Source organism: Balaenoptera physalus, assembly GCF_965194825.1.
Source record: "Balaenoptera physalus genome assembly, chromosome: 15".
Lineage (NCBI taxonomy): Eukaryota > Metazoa > Chordata > Mammalia > Artiodactyla > Balaenopteridae > Balaenoptera > Balaenoptera physalus.
This window is the reverse complement of record NC_138894.1, coordinates 11955207-11971741: the sequence shown is the minus strand read 5'-3', so window position 1 is coordinate 11971741 and position 16535 is coordinate 11955207. Positions and strand designations below refer to the sequence as shown.

The 16535-nt window shown below is 56.4% G+C and overlaps 1 protein-coding gene across 1 annotated transcript; it reads right to left on the bottom strand.

Annotated features, from left to right (window-relative positions):
* Positions 1 to 3399: 3399 nt before the first annotated feature.
* DUSP2 (dual specificity phosphatase 2) lies at positions 3400 to 5779 on the bottom strand. The gene is made up of 4 exons (XM_082428086.1): positions 5272 to 5779; positions 5072 to 5184; positions 4403 to 4622; positions 3400 to 4285 (listed from the first exon to the last, which is right to left on the bottom strand). The coding sequence occupies exons 1-4, from the start codon at positions 5657 to 5659 to the stop codon at positions 4071 to 4073; spliced, it is 936 nt and encodes a 311-aa protein (XP_082284212.1). The 5' UTR covers positions 5660 to 5779; the 3' UTR covers positions 3400 to 4070.
* Between the last annotated feature and the right edge of the window lie 10756 nt (positions 5780 to 16535).

Below are 16535 nucleotides of genomic sequence, written 5' to 3'. Positions count from 1 at the left end.
ACCTGCAGCCCCTCCCAACCAACCCCACCTGCAGCCCCGCCCTCTCCTATCTGGGCTTCGCCTCCCAGCCCAGGCCCGAGCCTTCCGGACCCTGGTCAGATCCTTCCCGGCTTGGCTGAAGTGGGCCAGAGGGTGGGGAGAAGCCGCACACTAGGCACCCTGCGGGGGGTCCCGCTTGGGGGTGTATCTCTTCACAGGTCCCCTCCCACCACCAGGGGGCAGAGAAACGTCGCAGAAAAGTGAGAGACGGCAGTGCTGGGTGGAACCTCGTCCTCAAACCTGGGGAGGCCCCTTTCCTGCCCCTGCCCTGTGCTCAGACGTGGGGAAGACTACCTGAGACCCTGAGGCGCCCCCAGTCTGACTGTGGAAGGAGGAAAACGTCACTACGTTTTTATAAGCCTTTATTGTAGTATACATACAGAACAGTAAACAATCACAAGAGCAGGGAGCAGTGAAACTCACAAACTGAACACCAGGGACAACCAGCGCCCCCAGAGAAGCCTGCCTTGTGGACAAGTGGAACTTCTGGATACCTAGACCCTCACGTGGGTGCTACCCCTGTCACTCCCACAACAGCCTTACAAAGTCAGCATTTTATCCCCATTTCACAGGTGCAGGAATTAAAGCTCCTTACCCATATTCCCCTTCCTCTGTACCCCTCGGCCTCTCAAAAGGCCCATCCTCGGAGCCTGGTCACCAAGTGCCCACCTGGATTTAAATCCTGGAGTTGAAGGATCTGGGGACACCTTCCCCACCAACGTCCAGTGAAGGGAAACGACAGAGCCGAGGTCGCTCGGCATCTTGCCCTGGCTGGAATCCAGTGTTTCTCAAAAGGTAGGGGTCGGAATCATGGGGAGAATGTGATGAAGACAGGTGGCCCAGCTGCCCAGGAAGGGTGTTAACATTCGTAGGGATGGACAGAGCTGACTGCTTCGGATGAGTGCTTGGTAAAACAATCATAATCATAATCACCCTGCTCGGGTAGAGAAACAGATTCGTAGTTAAGAAAGGCAGTTTGTCTTGAGGGCGTTGTGCTCAGTGAAATAAGCCAATCACAACCGGACAAATGGTGTATGAGTCCATTTACATGGGCTATCTGGAGAAGTCAGATTCAGAGGCAGATGGTGGAACAGTGGTTGCCAGGAGCTGAAGGAGGGGGAAATGGGGAGTTGTTGTCTAATGGGTACAGTTTCAATTCTGCAAGACGGAAAAGTTCTGGAGATCTGTTTCACAATAATGTGAGCGAACACGCTTAATGTTACTGAAGTGCACACTTAAGAATGGTAAAGATGGTACATTTTGTTACATATTTTTTACCACAATTTTTAAAATTTTAATAAATAAATTTAAAAGGAAGGGAGGGAGGGAGGGAAAGAAAAGAAGGGAAAGAAACGCAGTTTGCTTGAAAGGCCAACTTAAAAACACGGGGAGGGGAGGGTGCAGTGGTGGGGTGGAGACAGGATGTGATGAGGCAGGGGTGAGGGGCGGTGGGCAGCGGCCTCAGCCACGGGTCCTGTTTCGTGTGAGAAGTAGCTGGGGGGTGGGAAGGCTCCAATGACTCAGGGCCCCAGATGCCCCTGACCCTCCCCGAGCTGGGTGTGGGCCTTGTGGACAGGTCCAAACAGACCCACTCAGGGCCTGCAGAAGCCCTGATAACAACCCCTAGCTCTGCTCAGTCCCCGCCAGGGAGCACCTCACCCACCCCCAGAGCAGAGGGAACAAGGCACAGCGGGCAGGCTTCGTCCCTCATTCGGCCGTGTGGAGTGGGCACTCACCCCCGCCAGACTCCGGGCACAGGGCCAAGCAGACCACAGGCCCTGCCCTCACCAGCGGCCAGGCTGGTCGAGGTGCACAACTACACACCTGAAAACCTTCGCTTCTCGGACCTTCAGTAACTAACATTTCTGGGCTAAGCCTTTACCTGGATTGACTGCAGTAACTCTCAACACCACCCTAAGAGGTGGGAGCTAATGACAAAACCCCGTTTCACAGACAAGGAAACTAAAACACAGAGAGGTAAAGCCAAACAGGCCCCCTAACTGTCAAACTACACTGCCCCGCTCAGGTGTGCCCTGCCAGGCACTCAGAACACCTGGAGCAAGAGTCGCCGTTCTGCACGCCTGCACCGAGTTTGGAAGGACAGAATAGAGTTAGCCAGATGACACTCCGAGCGGCTGGGAGCATCCGAGAGGAGGCTGATGCGGGAGCTGCCCTCACTGAGCTGTCCTCGAGGGCCTCAGCACCCCCTGCTCTCGGGCAAATCACAGCACCCCCTTTCCAGCACCCTCCACACGTCTGGCTCAGGCTGGGCCCATGTCTCATCGGCGGTCCACGCTGGCCACGTAACCAATGTTCAGTGAAGACACGGTAGTTGATGGGTGTGAAAAACAACTAAGCCCATCCCAGGTGACCTGTCCTCCATACCAGACACCAGGCCACATGCTTTCTGGGGACAGCAAGGAGCTCTGGCTCAGGGGCTGCCATGACCCCCGGCAGGGACAGGCATTCTGAGACCTGGGGACCCAGCCCGGAGGTGTGGGAGAAGAGGTGACAGGCTGCACTGCCCCAACGTGGGCGCACGTCACACACAGCCCAGGGAAGCCACACGCACGGGCACATGCAGACATGCAGGCATGTAGGAACATCCGGGACACATAGGTGTGTGCAGGCCAAGAACAGACACCCACGTCCAGAGGAAGAGCCACACACGTGGCTGCACACACACACACACACACACACACGTCCATCCACATGCTCCAAAAAGGTAGTGGGGTCTGACCAGGGCAGTGCTGAGTCCAGCTCTGAATGGTAAACACAGTCTTCTCCCCAACAGGACCAAAGCTGGTAACTGGAACAAGGCTGGAGCCAGCCTCCCAGAAACCATCACTTTCAGCTCTGGAGACAGAAGGCTGCCTGGGAAAGGACACCCGCACAGGGAGGACCGGGCTGCGCGGTGAGGTCACCCCTGCACCTTCCTCCTTCCGTTTCCCAGACCCCGCCACACAAGGGAAGGGAAGGTCTGATTAAGAAACAGCTTTGGGGGACTTCCCTGGTGGCGCAGTGGTTAGGAATCCGCCTGCCAATGCAGGGGACACGGGTTCGAGCCCTGGTCCGGGAGGATCCCACATGCCGCGGAACAGCTAAGCCCGTGTGCCACAACTGCTGAAGCCCGCACGCCTAGAGCCCGTGCTCCGCAACAAGAGAAGCCACCGCGATGAGAAGCCCGTGCGTCGCAACAAAGAGTAGCCCCCGCCCGCCGCAACTAGAGAAAGCCCGCGCACGGCAACGAAGACCCAACGCAGCCAAAAATAAATAAATAAATAAATTTATCAAAAAAAGAAAAGCAACAGCTTTTGAGCACTTCCCCAGGCACTGACTTGACATCAGACACTTGAGAAGTTGTTTCTCAAACAAAATAATATTTTATTGACACATCCTCAATGTTCCGTATAAATATAAAGTGCTAAGTTTCCCACCCCCGCCCACAGGGCTGGGAGGAAGTGGGGGGAGGGAGTGTTAAATGTCAGTTGAACACAGATATGTTTCCAGCGCCAACACAGGCGTGAAACGCTCACGTACACACGCAAGCAAGAGGTCCAGACACAGCATCCGCATCACTTCCCCAAGCCCCACACAGGGCTCAGGCTCCAGGCCCTGGCGTGCACCACCCCACACGCAGGGCTCCTGGTTGTCACAGCTTGTTCCTTAGAGCCCTCAGGCTGCCAAGGGCTCCAACATGGTGATCGGACCAGTGGGAGGCGTGGGTGTAGAGTCCAGTTGGTTTCTGTCAGAGGACAGGGCAGGAGGGAAGCAGACACGCCCTCCATCCTCCTTCCGGAATGAGGAATGACGGCCGGCCCTCAAACCCCCAGCAGAAGAGCACCAGGTGAGAAAGTCCAGCATCCCTGCATCCAGCGTGCCCACCTGGGGGCTTTTTGAACGCCAAGGAAGAGGCAGATCTCCCTGAGGTGAGGGGGACAGTGGGGAACCGGGGCCCCCACTGTCCCCAGGAATCAGGCAGCTCTGTGTGCCTCCACCCTGGGGGGGAGCCAGCATGGTGGGACCCAGGCTCAGTGACAGAGCACCTGAGTCTCAAACTGCAGCAGCTGCCCCATGAAACCGAAGTTGGGGGAGATGACTCCCCGGCGTTGCTTAACAAAGTCGAAGGCCTCGTCCAGCCTCACGCGGTGACTCTGTATCAGGTACGCCAGGCAGATGGTGGCGGAGCGCGAGATGCCCGCCTGGCAGTGCACCAGCACCCGGCCTCCGCTGTTCTTCACCGAGTCTGCAAGGGAAATGGGCGAGGGGGGTCAGACGGGAAGGTGGGCAGGGAAGGAGACAGGTGCCCCAGCCCCTTCCCCTGGGGCTCCACTAGGCCCTGGGGCTGAGGCCCGCCTCTTACCAATGAAGCCAATGGCCTCCTGGAACCAGGCGCTGATCTCCACCATCTGATTGTCCTCCACCGGGATGCTCTTGTAGCGCAGCAGGCCCTCGAAGTGGTTGGGGCAACTGGCTGAGACGTTGAGGACGGCTGTGATGCCGCAAGCCTGCAGCCCCTGCAGGTCCGACGAGTGGCTGCAGCTGCCCAGGTACAGGTAGGGCAAGATCTCCACAGGGCCACCCTGCACGGGAAGGGGAAGGGACAGTGGTGAGGTCTCAGCCCAGGCCTAGAGGGCTTGAACACCAGCGGGACAGAGACAGGGCAGACTGGCCCAGGCAAGAGGAGCTCTTAGCCAGGGATCCCTGCCTAAGGATCAGACTCCGGAATACCAGGAGGACCCAGGGGGACATACAGAGATACACACACAAAGATACACACATTCCCCTCAAACCCCCAAAGGATGCTGCTCACAGGACATAGGCAGACTCACAGAGATGCACACCAGCAACGCCCGCCAGGCACACACAAAGGTGTGCTCCCATTTGGGGGCGGACACACACACACACACACACACACACACACACACACACACACACACACACCCCTAGGTGACCGTGGACATGGACAGAATCCTTCCCCAGAGGCGCCTACCCTGCATGACACTGACAAGGAGACCTGATCTCAACTCACCTGGTCATACGAGGGAGCCCTGGGGTCGGAGCGGCTGTTTTCGGGCGGCATCGCGGGGCCGGGGGACTCAGAGCACAGATCGGGGCAGCAGGCTTGAAAGCTGTCGAAGCCTCCTGCAAGGAGGACCAAGACACGGTTAGCCGGGAGGGCCCGGCGGGGGTCGGGGACGGGGCGGGGGACGAGGGCGGGCCGGCGCTCACCCGGCAGGAAGCACACGGCGGTGGGTCCGGCGCGGGTCTCGTGCAGCAGCGCGGCAAGCAGCGCGTGGGCCGGGCCGTCGGGCTGGATCTCTGCCACCGAGGCGCTGCCCTCGTCCAGCACCACGGCCCGCGCCAGCTCCCCGTGGGCCAGGCGCGCCCGCAGCGCGCGGTCAGGCAGCAGGCAGGCGAGGGCGGCGGCGGGGTTACCGCGCGCGCGGCGCCGCAGCAGCGCGTTCCAGGGCACCGGCCGCGCGGCGCGCACGTGGCGGCGGCAGAAGGCCAGGAAGGGGCGACAGTCGAGCAGCAGCGTGCGCTCAGCCTCCCGCGGCTCCCGCAGCAGCGCGCCCAGCGCCGTGCAGTCCAACTCTCTCGCCGCCTCCAGCCCCATGTCTGCCGGCCCCGTGCAGCCTCCTCTCCCCTCTTCCCGCACCTCTTCCTCTCCTTCCCCCTCTCCCCGCGAGCGCTCCGGACTCTCGCGGCTGCCGCGCTGCCCGAACCGTCTGTTCCGGGCGCTCTATCCAGCGCTGGGGCTTAAGTAGCCGTGGGCCGGCCTCCCGGGTCACCATATAAGGGCAAAGCAGGAAGGCGTCGGCGCTGCCCCCGCGGCCTCAGGCGGGGCGCAGGCTGGGCGGGCCCGGGACTGGGACCGGCTCTGGGGGAGGGGGTGCACTGGGAGAGGAAGCCGGGCACCAGCTCTGAAGGGAAGGTGTTTGGCCAAACGCCCACCTCCCACCTTTGCGCCCCAGGACTCTTCCTGAGCGCTCCCACCCCTGGACCTGCTTCGCGCCGCTCGGTCCTCGGGCACCCGGCTACTCAGATAGATACAGGTCCGCATCCCCGGAGACCTCGGAGCCCGTGGTGCCCCTCGCCCTGCTTCCTCTCCCTTTTCCCTGTTCCCTTAACCTCCCAGGGTTTCCCCTCTCCTAGGAATCTGCTACAACAAAAATTGACTTCTGTCTGTTGCCACGGATGATTTCCGCACTGGAGGATGGGGAGCCGTGCTTTGATGTACCTTTTCTCTTCTGCTTAGAGACCCTGGGCCGGAGGGGCTTTATTTCCCCTCCCCCTCCCCCGTTTCATGGCTGAGACCAGCACTCGGGGTTTTGCAGCTGCTCAGTGCCCAGAATGTCGTCCTCTGAGCCCAAGACCCTGAGCACTGGCATGAGGAGGACGTCTGGACCTTGGCATGGGGGGAGGCGGGGGGCCCGGGACGACTTTCCAGTTATTAGCGGGACAAGGGCTTCTTCCCCTGGAGCCCAGGGAAACCCCAGGGGCCCAGGGTGAAGCACTTCCCGAAGTCACAGGCCAGCTCTGAAGGGGAACTTTGCTGACGCTGCTGGGCTCTCCCTGGGGCCTTGTGGGAATTTCAGGAGGCTCACCAAGGGGAAGAGGGAGAAGAACTACCAGAATCTGCCTCCCCCACTCCCCCCGCCACGTCCTCCCTAGGCCTGCAGCGGACCCCCTGGACAGCAGGGACCCAGGACTGGACTGGAGCAAGGTGATGACCGTAAGACTGGGAAGCTAGTTAATCCGCATCCCTTCTGCCTGCCCCCAACTCAGCTGCCAGCCCTGGGGCCGGATGTGGTGAGCCCCAGGTGTGTGTGGGGGGACCTGGGCCCCTGCACTGGGGCAAGAGATGTTGGCAGCTGAACTCCTCCGAAGCAGGGACATTCAGGTACGTGGGGACAGTGCCCTGGAGTGGGAGCCACCCCCATCCCCGCCTTAGCTGCATGGGATTTTAGAACCCAACCCCCTAGGCTCCCACTCCCCTGAGTCACTACTCTGTGCCCTTTGTAAGACCCTTCCAGCCCTACTGCAGACCCCTAGGTCCAGACTGTCTTGGAGGGCTACCACTAGGACCCGTCATGGACCCCCAAGCCCTCCACTTGGATTGTAAACTGCAAACTCTTCCCCGTGGTGTGTTGATGTGTCTGTGTGTGTGTGTTGGAGCATCATCTGTTGCTGGAGACAGAGCTGGTAGCTTGTGTGTGCTGCGAGGGAGAGGGGATACGGGGGAGAGAAGCTGCAAGGACTCCAAAGAGTCTTGGGGCAGTTCACCCTCTCAGGCCTCAGTGTTCCCACCTGTAAGATGGGAGTGTATAATAGACCAACTGCTCACCTACACTGGTTCCGAGGCTCTGAGGCTGTGGCAGTGCCTGGACACCTGCAATGTTCCGTCCCTCCCTCCCAGGCCAGTCTGGAGGCTGATGCGGCAGAGCCCACAACAGAGCCGAGGAGTCTGGGCCACAGATCCCAGCGACTGATATGGGCCCTTATCGTTGGCATCAGCCCGGCAAATGACTTAGTGGCTGACTCCAGGGGTAGATTACAGAGCACACAAAAGGATAGCAGGTCCAGTCTTGCTGACCCATGGGGCTGCTGTCACCTGCTCTGCTGGGAGACATGGGCTTCCAGCTCCATGGGGAGGAGCAGAGAGGACTGGCCAGCTGGGATCCTGGCTCAGTCCAGCCGCGTAGGGGCTCCAGACCCTGGACTCCCACGCCGGGCTGAGCCTCTTCCCCTCCTGGGGAGAATGGCATGCACCTTGCTGGGAAGTCCCACGTGGGAGTGGGAGTGTGTTGGCAAAGGTTTGCGCTAGTGACACAGTGCCCAGTTGCCCTGCCCAGCGCTCTGGCCAGGACCAGTGACTTCCGCCCAAGGTGACTACATGTATGTACCCCCATCAATGCCACTGGCTTTGGGGTGTCCCCTTTGCAGCTCCGGAACACAGGCTCAAGGAGGCCTGACTTAGCCATGAAGGAGGGGCTCCCCTTGGCCTCTTTCCCCTATTCCCAAACTAGGGAAACGCCCACCCCCATAACTGGGTGAAAGCCCAAGCTCGGGGTAAGGAGAGAGTGGGAAGAAGATGGAACCCAAGTCCCACCCCCACTTCTGCTCTGACTAAAGATCCCCCCACCCTTGGTGAGTCATGGCCCCGGCATGTCTCTCCCCCTCTGCCACCTCCTCAAGGACCACCATTCCCCGGCAGAGACGAGGCAGGGGTCTGGACGCGTGGGTGGAGAACGTGTGAGGAGGGGTCTCCGTTACACTGGCTGCCCCACAGGTCGCAGGTCCCGGAGGGTTGACCCCGCTCCTCTTCACTAGGTGGTAAAGGGACAGCAGGGCCCAGGGATGGGGGGATGGTGCCATACTCGGGTTTTGGGGGGCTTTGTTTCCCTGGCCTGGCTGTTACAGAGCCGACACTATCAAGCAAGTTTGGGGCTCAGCGTTTTTTTTTAATTAAAATACCCAACTGGAACAAATGATGATTCTGTGCCATTCTTGTTTGTAACCATCTATTTCGATGGCTGTTCATGTGTCACTAGCCTCCTCCCTTTGGGTTTTGGGTCTTTCCCTGCCCCCCACCCCGCCCCCAGCCCCATGCAGAGCGGCTTCCCTTCCACAGAAGCACGAAGCTCTGTGCTGACGTCGCCTTGCGTTGTGTTGTGTTCTTGTGTTGTCCTCCCTCCTCCTTCCAAACCCGTACCCCAAGCAGATACCCCTGGGAGAGAGGAAGGAAGGAATGGTGTAACTATGATCCTTAGGTCCAGGCAGGTATGAAGGTGAGAGTGACAAGTGACAGCCACCCCCAGCCCGCCTGAGCCGTGAGTCAGGATGATGACAGGCTTCCTGTGCCAGGCCTCTGCCGAAGGGGCATGGTGGCCACTCCCACAGGCTCCTGCCAGGCGAGGACAGTGACTCCACACTCTGCTACGATGGCCCTGTCCAGCACGGCGGGGAAGGCGGGGAGGGGCCCGTGAAGGAGAGAGTCCCCTTGGGCAGCCAGCCCTCAGCAAGGTAGACTCAGAAGTGGCCACATGTGGCTGAGGGGACTGGCGTCTGTCCCCACACGCATGTGTCCCATCACTGGGGCAGCCTTGCTGAGGACCCTCTCCTGGACACGATGGATACATGAAGAAGAAGGTCTCCTAGAGAACAGACTTGTGGTTGCCAAGGGACGGGGGGATGGGGAGGGATGAATTGGGAGTTTGGGATTAGCAGATGCAGACTAATATATAGAATGGATAAACAACAAGGTCCTACTGCATAGCACAGGGAACTGTATTCAATATCCTGGGATAAACCATAACGGAAAAGAATATGAAAAAGAATGTATATATATATACGTATATATATGTGTGTATATATATATATGTATAACTGAATCACTTTGCTGTACAGCAGAAATTAACACAACATTGTAAATCAACTATACTTTGATAACATAAATTTTAAAAAAAGAAGAAGAAAGTCTCCATTTGGGGCTGGTGTGGCTTTCATGCCTCTCAAATACTCGCTTTTCCTCATTTAAAAAAAAATATTCATTTATTTATTTGGCTGCATAGGGTCTTAGTTGCAGCACGCGGGATCTTTCGTTGCAGCATGCGGCCTTCTCTCTAGTTGTGGTGCGTGGGCTCCAGAGCACACAGGCTCAGTAGTTGCAGCACATGGGCTCTCCAGTTGTGGCGCACGGGCTTAGTTGCCCCGTGGCATGTGAGATCTTAGTTCCCTAACCAGGAATCGAACCCATGTCCCCTGCATTGGAAGGCTGATTCTTACCCACTGCACCACCAGGGAAGTTCCTGCTTTTCCTAGTTTTAACAAAGGCTCCGCACCTTCTCTAAGCATCCACATCCAGGTCACACGTTCCTTTCTATATTTATTCATTTACCCGGCCCTTCATTCAAAAAATATATGTTGAGTACCTGTTATATGTCAGGTACTGTTCTGGGTTCTGGAGGTACAGCAATAAATCACAAACCACTGCCTTCGGGGAGCTGAAGTCACTGTTTGAATATTATTTTGGGGACCATCTTGTACTCATGGTTATTCACCTAGAGTAATGATATAATTTCCTTTAAAAATAAATTTTAGGTTTGTGAAACTGAGTTGGACGGTACAGATGGTATCCAAAGATGTTAAAAAGTGTGATGCAGGAAGAAGACGCCAGAGTCTTTGCCCAGGAGGGCAGCCCTGCGGTCCCTTCCAGCTTTGGTGTGATGCGCTTCTGTGGGGTCTGGTTCTCCCTCCTGCCACAGTCTCCCATCAGGAAAGGAGGCTGACCATCGACAGACGAATGGATAAAGAAGATGTGGTACATATATACAATGGAATATTACTCAGTCATAAAAAGGAACAAAGTTGAGTCATTTGTAGAGACGTGGTTGGACCTAGACAGTGTCATACAGAGTGAAGTCAGTCAGAAAGAGAAAAACAAATACCGTATATTAACGCATATATGTGGAATCTAGAAAAATGGTACAGATGAACCAGTTTGCAGGGCAGAAATAGAGACACAGATGTAGAGAACAAATGTATGGACACTAAGGGGGGGAAAGTAGGGGGGGAGATGAACTGGGAGATTGGGATTGACATGTATACACTAATGTGTATAAAATAGATAACTAATAAGAACCTGCTGTATAAAAAAAAATAAATAGAATAAAATTCAAAATAATTTTAACTTAAAAAAAAAAAGGAAGAAAGGAAAGGAGGCTGAGGCACAGAGGGGAGAGGTGGCCACAGCCCTGAGGAAGGGAATCTGGGAGAGCCCAACCCATTGCCAAGGCCAGAGATGGCTCTGCTTGTTGGAGCCCCTGCCGGCTCCATGGGCATGTCCCTCAAGGGGATCTGGGTTTGGCTGCACCCCTAGATGTGCCTGGGGTTGGAGCTAGAGGAGACCCAGCCTCCCTGGTCTCTTCCCCTGGCAGGCACCCACTCCCAGCACAACCCTGGCCCCCAACCCATGGCCACCGCCGCTATTAAACTGGTCCCGTTCCCACCTGTCGGCCAGAGATGCCCTTGGCTTGGGCCCAGGTAGACAAGAAGGGGAGAGGATACGTTGCTAAGGAAGAGCTCTGTCACTAGTGGTAACGATTGGGCAAGAGGTGTGGGATTCTCAGAAATGTGACCACACCGCGGTCACAGGGCTTCCCCACAGCCAGAGGTGGGTGTAGTGTGAAGGGTAGCAAGGGGACTTCGAGGCCCAGAGGATCCAGAGACTACTCCTTCCCACCCCATCACCCCTGACACCTTTACCTCCATCAAAGACCAGGCCGGGCCACTCCCCTGAAGACCAGCAATACCATGAACAGTGGGGCAATGGCAACAGTGGTGTGCATCAGGGAGCCATAGGGGCTCTGGAGCCACATTGCCTTGGCTCAAACACAGCTGGGCTGCTTCCTTGCTGTGTGGCCTTGGGCAAGTGATTTAACCTCTCTGTGCCTTCTTAAACAATAGCAATTACTAGCACTATGCTAGGTGTCTTCTAGGCATTACTGCCTCTAAGCATCAGGGCTTGGGGGCGGCATCGTTACCCTCACTTTGCAGATAGGAAAACCGAGGCCTAAAGGGGTTATAGGTGGCTGAACCAAGGCCACCCAGCCTGTAAATGGGAGCACTGGGTTTGGAACCTGGGCTTCAACCACTAGATTGCCCTGTGTCTGGGCCCACTTGTGTCGGCATCCACCCCTCCACCAGCGCACACCTCCTGCCAGGTCTCGTCTCTTTATCATGACAACCACACAACTAACACTGATCAGCGCTTGCCCTGTGCCTGGCCCCGTTCTAAGACCTTTACAGGAGTTACTGCATTTAAACCGCAGTGAGCGCTAAGGGGTGGGAGTGATTGGTACCCCAAATACAAATGGGGAAACCAAGGCACCAAGGGGCTAACTGACTTAACCCAAACTGTCACAGTTAGTAGATGGTAGAGCCAGAGTTTGAACTCACAATTTTGTGTCCCTCCTGCCTCTGGAATCCAGGTCCCCACCCCACCTGCCCAGCCTCTTCCCATCCACCTCCCACCCTCACCCAAGCCCTCCTATCTCTGTGCTGGGCTCTGGCCACGCAGGCTGTGCTCTCACGGGACCTTGCTATTTTTAGGTCATCCGTGCTGTCTCCTCAGCTCAGCTACAGACTCGTTGGGGATGCACAGGCCATGGGGAAGCACAGAGCACAGTTCACTGTGGGAGACCGATGATGCATCTCTGGAGATGTGGTGACTTGTCCCTGTGCCCTCAGCTAGCCGTCAAATAGGAAGTTGATTACAGAGGAAGTTGAAAACCCACAACGTTGGACAAAGGTCAGCGTCAGGATGGGGCCCTGCCACGCCCTTCACCCCCAGCTTACCCTGCTCCAGGGCAGAAGAGATGCCCTCAGGTCCCCAGAGCAGAGGATGGTTCCAGAGAGTAAACATGCCAGCACGTGAGGGGAAGAGCCCCCTTGTAACTTGTGCAGGGAGCTAGGTGTCCTGGGGTCAAGAGCGAGCACTGTCATATAAGGGGGAGGGGGGTGGGAGAGGGTTGGATTGGGAGTTCGGGATTAGCAGATGCAAACTGGTATATACAGAAAGGATAAACAACAAGGTCTTACTGTATAGCACAGGGAACTATATTCAATATCCTGTGATAAACCATAATGGAAAAGAATATGAAGAAGAATGTATATATGTGCAACCAAATCTCTTTGCTGTACAGCAGTAATTAACACAACATTGTAACTCAACTATACTTCAATGAAAAAAAATTAAATAAAAAACAAATAAATAAAAGGCATTCTTCACTAAAAAAAAAAAAAAAGAGTGAGCTCTGCCAGCACAGCTCAGAGGCCCTGGGCTCACTGAGTGCCGCTGGGTTCCCTCGGGTCCCAGCACTCGTACGCTCACTGGGTATTCAGAGCCAGGCTCTGTTCTGGGTGCTAGGGCTGCACCACAAACAGGACAGATCAGTTTTCTGCCCTCATGGGGCTGACCTTCCAGTGGCGAAACAGAAATTAGACCAGTAAATTTAAATAATAAATTTAAAATTTAATAATAAAATAAAATTTATTATTAAATAATAGAAATAAAAATAATAAAATAATAATAAATTTAATAATAAATTTAATAAATAATAGGGGGGAGGAGAGAAATAGGTGAGGGAGATTAAGAGGTACAAACTTTCAGTTGCAAAATATGTGAGTCATGGGGATGAAATGAATAGTGAGAGGAATACAGTCAATAATTTTGTAATATCCTTGTAGGGGGACAGGTCATCACTAGACTATGGTGGTGATCCTTTTGAAATGCCTAGCAATATGGAATCACTCTGTTGTGTAAGAGGAACGAACATTGTGTTGTAGTTCAATCATACTTCCAAAAAAAAACACACGAACAAATGCACAGAAAAGTAGATCAGATTTGTGGTTACCAGACGTGGGGAGTTGGCAGGGGAGGGGATGAAGACAGTCATAACGTACAAGCTGCCAGTTATAAGGTAAATAGGTGCTAGGGATGTAACCTCCAACATGATAAATGTAATTAACGCTGCTGCATGTTATACATGAAAGTTGTTAGGAGAGTAAGTCCTGAGTTCTCATCACAAGGAGAAAATAGATTTTCTCTGTTTCTCTAATTTTGTATCTATATGAGATGATGGATAGTCACCAAACTCACTGTGGTCATCGTTTCACGATGTGTGTACGTCAAACCATGAGGGTGTACGCTGTAAACGTATACAGTGCTGTATGTCAGTTAGGTGTCTATAAAAGTGGAAGGAAAAAAAAAATGAGCTCATGTCATACAAGGGCAGGTGCTGTGGATGTAGCCCCAGAGGGGAATGAGATAGAGCAGGGGGAGGCCTCTGGGGGGAGTGGCCTTGGAGCTGTAACTTGAGGGATGAGAAGGGGCCGGTCAGGAAGGGGGCAGGGAAGAGCAGTCCGAGCCAGCAAGTGGAGGTACGGGGAGAGGGGAGGGACAAAGGCCCTGGGGTGGAACAAGCTGGCAGGCCCCAAGAGTTGCTGGGCGGACGCCTGGAGAGACAGGTCCCAGCAGCCTCACAACCAGCTCCTGTTGGGTCTGGTCGGCCTGTGTGAGTCTGATTTGATTAAAAGGACAATAGGAATCCTTGGAGGGTCTTGATTAAGTAGGGCAACCCAATCAGAACAGCCCCTCCAGCTGTGGGTGGAGAATGGCGTGTGGCCACAGGGAGGTCAGGGGACCGTGACTGCACAGGGGTGGCAGGGAAAGTGGAGGTGGAATCCAGGGTCAGGTGCGGGGAGAAGGGACAGGAATTACGGACAGAGCAGAGGAGGAGGGCTCCCGACTTTGGGCTGACTAGGAGAATGAGGAGGCCCAAGCCTTCCTCCCCTCCCTCCTGCCCCCGGCCCTGCCTGGGCAACCACTCCACGCGACCGGGGACTCAGGAGCCAGCGAGGGATGCCGGCTGCTGCGTGCACCCCCGCCACCCCAGGACTTGGTTTTACAACTGGAAGAGGGACATCGTGAGGGCAAAGGGCAGAGAATTGAAGTTGCCCACGGGGCCACAGCCAGAGAGGAGCTGGGGGCCGAGGCTGGGGTCAGAGCAGCACAGATGGCTGGGGGTCAGAAGCCAGAGAGGAAATGCCCGGAAAGGATTAGGGAGGATTAGGTCCCCACATCGGATTATGCTGCCCTTGAACATGACAGCTCCTGATAAAGCTGAAGCCATCACGGCTCAGAGAGTCGCCCTGGACATCCACAGGCACATATAGACACACAGACACACACTCACACCCCGTCCTTGTACACATGTTGTCACACGCATCACACATGTTCAAAGCCAAGTCCCCTCCCATCACCCGTGGACACTTGCACACGCCACTGGGAAGTGGCTTCCCCAGCCCCAGGACAGCCCCCAGAAGCCCCTCCACGAGCGGTCCTGCCCCAGCGGCTCCAGGGGCCGATCCACAGACCTGGCTCCGGGGCCTACTGCATCGTCTCACAGACACCCACCTGCCTGTGCTGCCCGCCAACCTTCACACCTGACCGCCCCCCCGAGACTTGCCCCTGCCCACCGGCGCCGCGCCCCGTTTCACATGGAACACCATCCGGTCTGGATACAAGTGCCCGGGATCATTTCTCGCTCAGATAGTTCAGATGTGACAGTCCCCTTCCCGGCCTGGCTGCCCCACCCTGTCTGCGCTGCCACAGAAAAAGCTGGCTCTCCGACTGGTGCGCGTCCAAGCGGGGCGATTCCTCTTCTGGAGCCACACACACACACACACACACATTCACACTCACACACACACATTCTCACACTCACACTCACTCACACACACACACACACATTCACACACACACACAACTTGCAAGGTGGTCCCATCATCAGTGCTGTTCTTTGGCGGGGATGTCACCTTGAGGTTAAACAAGATGGCCCATATTAGTGGTAAGTGCCCCCCTGGGTATCAGGCACTGTGCTAGGTGTCCCAGGGACACTTCACTATGAGCTGGGCTTTGTGTCATCCCTACCAACGCAATTCCTTGGAGCCCATCCACTGCCCCAAGTCAGGAACCCCGGCTCCAGGGAAAGGGCGGCCCAGCCAGAGCTGCCCAAGGAGCCAGGCCGCATCCTCAGCAGACCCTTCTCGAGCATCCCGCCCAGGAAAGGTTCTCCCTGCTGCCCCTGCTCCTTTCTGGAGTGTAACTCTCGCCAGCGTGACTCACACACAGCCAGGCCTGGGCAAGGAGTGCCTGCCTCAGTTTCCCCAGGGGCAGGGGCAGGGGCAGGCCTCCAATTTAGTCTGAGACAGGAAAGGCCACTGGAGGCTAGGCCAGGCAGAGGCAGTAGTGACCTAGGCCCAGCTTCCCAGAGCCTGCAGGGGCCAGGCACGGCCAGATGCCCGGTGTTCCTGCCATCATGCGGCTGCAAGATCACCCGGCAGTGGGGAAGGCAGGAGGCCAGAACGAGGCCACAGGCCCCAGGGTGCAGCTCCAAAGACAATAGTAATTAGGCCAGGAACCCAGGCAGCTGGAGCTTCCCCACTGCTGGTCTGGTTGCTGAGGGCGAGGGAGGGACGCCAGGGACACAGGAGGGCCAGGGAGGATGTGCTGTCCCTGCCTGGACCGCATAGGAGGACCCACAGAAGGGCAGGGGCGGTGCCCCGGGGAGGCATCTCGTGCAGCATCCAGAAGGGCCTGCAGCTGGGAAGCCACCTGCCCCTCTTCCTTCTCTCTCAGCTCCCTTCACCCATGCTAATGCTCGGGCTTTCTCCTCTCAGGCGGATCTCCTCTACTCCTCCTCCCCCTCCCCCCTCCCCTCCTCCCCCACCCCTCCCCCCGCCCCTCCTCCCTCAGCCCCTCTCTCCTCCCCGCCTCTTCAGGCTGCTTCCCATCTTCAGTCTTTTTACTAAATATACCGCTTCTGGCAGAGGCGGCCGAGGGAGGTGGATGGGGCAGTGAGTTGAGGCAGAGCCCCTGGTGCTGGCAGCCTGGCCCCAATCTCAGCGGCTGACCCTGGGCAAGCCCC